The following is a 7,000-nucleotide window of genomic DNA, read 5'->3' as shown; positions in this document are numbered from 1 at the left end:
CACCGGCGGGAACGCGCCTCCCGCCCCGGCGGTCCCCGGGCTCCCGGCGGCGGGCTCGGCGCTCCCCGGAAGGGCGCGGCGGCCACTCCCCGCCTCCTCCTCTTCCCCCTCCTTCCCCTCGTGTGGGGCGCCGCCGCCCGACTGCCTTCTCGCGGTCCCGCGTCCCGCTCTGCCGCCACTCGTAGCGCACGGGAGGAGCACCAGGGGCAGGTGGAGGCGGGGCGGAAGGAGGTTCTTAAATGCTTTTCTCCTCCCGACGGGCTCTATGCCTCCCCCCGGCTCCGCTCCGCTTGTCCCTGAGCTGGCCAATGGCGCGGGGGACCCTCAGCCAGGGTGCTGTTAACCGCCGTTAAACTCCATAAACGTTAAAGCACTGCTCGCCAGTGCTGCCTGTGTGCAAACGGAGGGGGAGGGCTGTCGGCGCGCGCATGCCCGCCCGCCCGCTCGCCCGCCCGCCCCGCGTGACGCCGGGGCCGCCAGACGAGATCAAAGCGGGAGAGGCGCGAGGCGGGCCGGTACCGGGCGGGTCCGCGCGCCTGAGGGGGAGCGGTGCGGAGGCGGCACCTCCCTCCCTCCCCCCCTCCACCCCCCCCCCCCACCAGGATAAAGCCCTGAGCGGCCCAGCGTAGGGCGGGCAGAGCTGTGTAGGGGGCGGGAGCCGGCGGCGGTTGGCGGCTGTTTTTCTCTCCGCCTCTCCTCCGCGAAAGTGTTGTGGCGGCGGCGAGGCCGGGGGGGGGGGTGGGTATGAGGGGCCGTGGGGCGCCGCGCCGCAGCGGCAGCGGCGACGAGCACATGGCATAACCGGTGACGGCGGCGAGCGCCGGGCTGGGAGTAGCAGCGGTCTGGCGGGGTGAGCGCGGTTCCCTGCATGTGGAAGGTGAGGCGAGCCAGGGAGCCCGGCGGTACCGGCGAGCCGGCGGCACGGTCCTGAGTGCCCGGGCAGCGGCGGCCGCCCGCCCGCCATGGATTGCAGCCTCCTCCGGACCCTCGTCAGCCGATACGTGAGTACCGCCGGCACTGGAGCCGCCTCTGAGGGGTCCTCCTCTGGGGCTTCCCTGGAAGCGCAGCCCGTACCCGGAGGGACGGGAGAGACGCCGCCACCGCCCGGCGAGGCGGGGGGGAGGTCGTGCCCGCCCCTGCGGGGTGGCTGCACCGCGCGGTGGCCCCGGGCTTGCGGGAAGGGCTCCGTCAGGAGTTTGGCGGTGCCATGGCTCGCCCAGCGGCTGGGGGGGCCTCGGGGGCCGCTGCGCGGCGTTTGCTCTGTGAGCGGAGGATGCAGCGGTTGCTGATGGGCTCCCTGCAGCCCCCTACCCGGGTAGCTGGCTGCGGGGCTGGCCTTCGCTAAACCAGGACGCGGTGACCTGAGTTCAAAGTACTGTAATTTACAGCGTGCTGAGATACGTAGTTATCAGGGCAGATAAAACCTCTAGTATGGGTTGGTTTTTTTTTCTCCTCGTTACATTGTTTCAGTCAAACTGCATTTTGTGAAACTGTCCGATTTAAATACGCTGTCGAAGGATCAGAATAGTCCTAAGGTTTTTAGTGCATGGTGAGATTCAAACGCATTAAACGCGGTGTACTTTGGGGAAAGAAAGTTGATCTTACTTGTTAGTGAGCATGTTTTCCCCCACCCCATACCGTCCGAAAGAGCAAATCCGTAGTGCATTAGAGCGGTTCCAGCTCTAGGCTGAGGTGCGTCAGTGAGTGCGAATCCGGTTTATTGAACTCTTAACAAATGTTCAGGATAATGACTTTAATAAGTTGGTGAAATGCCAGTAAGTCCGGGGTTATACAATACCAGGGTCAGGGACCACCCATACCAGGAGACTGCACGTTTCTGCTTTTGGGTGTAGAAGAAATTTAAAAAGATGGGGAAAGATAATCGGGATTTCAAAATACATACAGTACTTTCTGCATGGGCAGAAAAGCTATAAGTGGGGAAACTTTCATGCTCTGACCAAGCAAAAGTAAATACACTTAGTTTTGTGCATATCGAGAGCTGTCTCCATGTAATACAGGCTGAAATCTTTCTTCTTTAAGTACAAATGAAGAAAAATAGCAGAGGTGAAAAACGACTGTGGATTTTTTTTTGTTTGTTTACAATTCGGTATTATGTGGGATGAGGAGAGAATGGAGAGGTGAGTATTGAAAGTAGCTATGTGTATATGGATCCTCAGAAAGTGGCCCTGAGGGAAGGAGGAGAATACTCAAAAGATAACGAGGTATAAGAGAAGGAGTAGTCTCTGGGTATGCAAAGCTCAGGTGACCAGTGCTGAGCTCTGTTTGGAAGCAGGCAGGATCAGTTTGGCTGTAGTGATTGTCAGTGCTGATCTGTTGGATTCAGGTTAAGTTTTTTTTGTATGTTTGTGTGCTCACATCTGGAGCCTGTACAAATAGAGCATTCATTGTGTGCAGAGCATACAATGGTCTCTAAATCTCTTCTGCAGAACACTGTTGCTAACCTCCCTTTCAAAGTAGGCTTAAGCATCAAATATGAAAGAAATGTGCCTGAGAGTAACTACGGTAGTTGTTTTAAAATATGAACATGTACATGAGAAGACAGTATGTTAAAAAGAGGGCACTTGAGCTTCTAAGTTGTGGACTGTCATCAACCGCCTGCACTGCTGATGAGAGTAATTCAGCAGTCTAAAAGCTAAATGCAACATTGTTATATCCCATGTGTGAGGTAGTGTTCCTATTTCCTACAAATACAGAAAGTAGCGTGATGTATATATGCCAATAGGCTATGTATAGATAATTGCCTAGCTGTTCCAGGCTGCCTTGTATGTTTTCACTTGTTGCTTCTTGTTCTTTTGCATTCCTTCAGATTCTTAATTTTGAATCCTTTCTTCCAAGGAAAGATAATTTTGAAAAAAGCTGCTGTAAGTAAATTTAGTGTTCATCGTTTCAGTAAGGCCATTAAGATCTTGCAAGCTGATGCCTGTGTTCTGTATTTTCTTTTTTTTTATCTCCATGGTTCAACTATTTGTGTACAGCTACAGCAATGAAAGTGAAAAATAATAGTTTGATTGCTGGGCCTGAAACTGACTGCTGAGTGGCAGATAAATGTCAGCAGTACTGCTCCATAGTTGTTCACTCAAGCTCTATACCCACCAGCTACACCTTGCGAGCGTAGATGTGCTTGCCTCTTTCCAAGCTGCTTTTTAAATAAGGGAGACAAGGCAGTGACACTTCTGTAGGAGAGTCAGAGGGGATAGGTACATCTTACGCTTATATCAAAGTCAGCTCAAGCTTAGGTTTAGTTAAAATCTAGACAAACTATTCAACGATCAAGATCCTAGAACTATGAATTTTTGTTCTGCAAGTTGTGTCCTCTTACGAGTGGTATGGTGTGGTGTGATGTGATTGTGGAATAACAAACAGTTGCTATGTGTTGTACTAATGGAGACTTCAAAGAGTTCTGCATAATTGCTTTTCTTTCCCTGTACTATATGTTGTAGAACATAAGAGCAGAAGTTAAATACCAGGGGTTTTGTCCTAACTGTGAAAGTCTCCTATTCCCCTTTCCCTTAATATTGTTGCAGTCGCTGTCCTGGAGCAATGCAAAATAGCGTTTATCTCCAAGGCCCTATGGAAGCATAATGATGACTGGGTGCTGTCAGTTCAAGCTGAAGTCAGTTTCCTGCTTAGCATTTTCAAATACTTGTCTGCTGTTTTATCTGCACTGAGTGTCATCTTTGTATCTTCCAGGCATTGGAACATTTCGGTGATTTGGGTTGAATAGGATAGATGTTCAGCATGCTAGTCATACTGAGTTGGTATCTCTTCACCAAGAAATGCAGCCTTTTAGGAGGACAGAGGTGGTGATGGCTTTCTTTTACTAAATTCCTAAATTGACATTCTGTTGTTCTGCCTCTTTATATGCATCATACAAATTTCTTTTTATTTTCACTTCAGCTCTTATTTCCCTTACCACTACTGCACCAATTTATAGGACTGCTAGTGAAGAATAACTTCCTATATAAAGGTGTTTGTTTTACTGCAGTGAAGCTGACATGAAGTTCAGTGTAGTTTTCTAAATGCTTTGTGATCCTTCAAGCTGAAATAGCAATGTAACTTTTCTTAGTTGTGTCTAATGAGATTATTCTGTATGTTTTACTGCTTCGAACTCTGAGCTATAGTAGAGGCATCTTTAAGTAATGAAATAGAAACATCTTTATATACAGCTTTTCCACTGTGTGGAACCACAGAATCTGAATAAGCCTTCTACAATAAGATAAATTTTGACAACTGTATTCTTTACTTTCCTAAATAATGGCTATGTGGGGGTAGTATGAAGACTGCTGGGCGGGGGGAGTATACTGTTTGTCACATACTCTATTAAAATATAACCTCTTTTTCTGGATGCTGCTTTTGCACCAGGCAACATGCTTCTCTGTCTTCTCCTTGAATTGTTTGTGCATTCCCCAGAGGATGTGTGCTACCCTGGGGAGGGCAGCCTCACAGCCTGAGAATATGGAATTAGTGTGTACTGGCCTGTAATGTCATGCATAGCCTGCTGTGTGCTCAGTAAGGAGAGGAACTGGTTAGCTTAATATTAAGAATTTCACTGTTTAGGGGAAAAAAACCAAACATACAATGATAATTAAAACTGTGTCCATATAATATTAGCTTCTGTTTTATTGTTACGTTATTTGGGACACTGCGTGGATGTATTTTGTTCATACAACTGCAGTTGCATTAGTTTTCTCTGGTAACTCTTCTTGCTGATCTTGGGACTTCTGACGTTCTTTTTTAGGCAAGAGATGGCTAATAATATTAAAACAAGTCTTAATGACTTCTTTCATCAAATGAACATTTACTTTCCTTATTAAAACATGCATATGTCTTTTGTATATTTTTGATGGCTGTTTATGGCTAAATGTGGATTGGGATATTCCTGAATATTGTGGCTTTAAACATGTCTGGGCAATCTGGAAAAATGTCACTTTTTAGCATATGTTTGGACACTAAATGGTTGCTAAACATCTTGCAGCCTATGGTGACAGCCTGTTCTGTATTTGTAAGACAGCTGGCCCTCATCAGTAAATGCTCCTGACCAGGTTGATGGCTTTGGGTTATACAGTAAATACTACTGGGTCAGAGGTCTGCATTACTGAATGGTTTTGCCTGTATTATGTAGTACGTTTAGAGATCCTGCCACTTTATTGCCTCTCCTCTTTCATGTTCTCCTATTACTTCAGGATTACAAATCTGGATGTTAAGCTAAGCACTTGTTGCCCGTGTAAATATCTCTAAATGTGTGTAGCAGCAGATAAGCTTCACTTTCAGAAGGAGCAGTGATTTATTACAGCTCTAGCCTCTGGGAAGCTTCTGGCCTATTGGTTCTGCAGATACTTCTGAAAAATCTTTTTTGGGAGGTTGGAATAAATGTGTTTACAAATGGGTGTTTTATTTTTCACTCTTATGGGTCAACTTTAATTGTAGTTTGAGAAGGGGATTGACTAGCCTAACTGGGAAGTTACGCTGTGGGTTTTTACTAAGTTTTCTACTAAATTCTGTGGCAGCCTGTGGCTTTTGGTCTTCAGTTTAGACAATTTTGTTGTTGGCAGTATAATTCTAAAACTATTTTCTAATTAGATTTCCTAAGTACTTTACTTGTGTGTGTAGTCTTAGTAGAAAAAACCTCCATATTCATTTATTTCTAGTTACCTAGCTTTGATACACAAAGGTTGATAACTGCTTTGATCTGGAAGTTGGAGACACTGTGAGCCTTGGTGCTCTGGAATTATTTGTGTCTAAAACAACAGTTCATTTATCAAGTGTTTGAGATAACCTACTGTTTTTAATCTAAGTTCAATTAATACATATGAGGGTACCCTTGCATTCTAATGCTTGCTTTTGCTTATAGTTGTTCAGCTTTCTCTGCACCCTTGCAGGCTGGTATCGAACAAGTACTGTCCAGATGTTTCTTAGTCAGGATGTCTGTTGAAATAAGCACCATTTTCTTCCTAGCTGTCATTTATTGTAAGTCAAAAGGTTTGTGATTCGGGGTGGTTTTTGTGTTGTGTGGGTTTCTTTTTTTTTTAAATTCCAGGGATATAATTTGACAAAATCTTAAGCTGTTTTAAATGCCATGTTAATGTGTGTATATACCGACTCTGCAGACTGTCCTGATTGTACAAAAGATAATCTCAGACTATGCTTATAGTCACAGATCAGCAGTTGGTAACTTGTGTTTCTGAAGTGTTTGTGTCTATACCTGGTATGTAATGCATTTTTGCTACGTCTTCTGGAAGTCAGTGTGTTGCAATGCTCTTTTGAAACCTGAGATGCTTCCCATCTCATGTATCTGCTTGGCTGTGGGTGCCAGTTCTTTCTCGTATGGAAGGTGTGATAGAGGGCATCTAACAGCATGAGTAGCTTCTGAATTCATGTCTCCCTAAACACCATTGCTTTGTCATTCTCTGAACTGCCTTTTTTTTGGGGGTGGTGGTGGTGAGGGGAAGAGTCTGTATGGTGTGCTGTCTGCATGCTTTTCAGCCTGCCATTTAAAAAAGGCAAAGTTTGAAAGCTTTACTTACCTCAGAAGCTAATTCGGCTCACCACTGAATGTGGCTGACAGGATTTGGCACTTCTGCAAATCTGCCTAGTTCTTGTGTACTAGTAGTGACTATTGTTGTGTTCATTCTGGTTTTGTAATGTGCTCTTAAGATGTTTCAGTATAATCAGAGGCTCTAAAAAAACACCCCAGTCTCCCTTCCCCCATCAATTATTTAGAGCTGAGGGGCAATAAACACAGAATTGCATGGGCTTTGTTTTTCCCCTCCCCCTGACCCATCAATTAGCTAATTTACACAAGGAAAACATGATTTCCTTTTTCTTTAGAGAATAAACAAATAGAAATAGGATGTTGTGTATGTAAACCAGTTCACTTACAGGAAGCCAGGGTACATATTACAAGCTGGTTGCTATTGACTACAAAATATTGCTCATCTGCACTCATCAGATGCTCTCTGATAGTGGAAATCATTGCTTT

The 7,000-nt window shown here is 45.9% G+C and overlaps 1 protein-coding gene across 3 annotated transcripts in view; it reads left to right on the top strand.

Moving 5' to 3' along the window:
* The first annotated feature begins 366 nt into the window (after positions 1-366).
* The window catches only part of ATP11A (ATPase phospholipid transporting 11A), a 135,950-nt gene continuing 129,316 nt past the window's right edge, over positions 367-7,000 (top strand). For 2 of the 3 annotated variants that reach the window (XM_064440179.1, XM_064440188.1), the window contains exon 1: positions 368-1,001. In XM_064440179.1, the coding sequence (XP_064296249.1) occupies positions 963-1,001 (39 nt within the window). In that variant the 5' untranslated portion in view covers positions 368-962. Of the gene's footprint in view, positions 1,002-7,000 lie in introns of all 3 variants that reach the window. The other variant, XM_064440195.1, reaches the window with a different exon arrangement.

Source organism: Phalacrocorax carbo, chromosome 1 (assembly GCF_963921805.1).
Source record: "Phalacrocorax carbo chromosome 1, bPhaCar2.1, whole genome shotgun sequence".
NCBI lineage: Eukaryota > Metazoa > Chordata > Aves > Suliformes > Phalacrocoracidae > Phalacrocorax > Phalacrocorax carbo.
The sequence above is the reverse complement of the archived record's forward strand: the minus strand, read 5'-3'. Positions and strand labels throughout refer to the sequence as shown.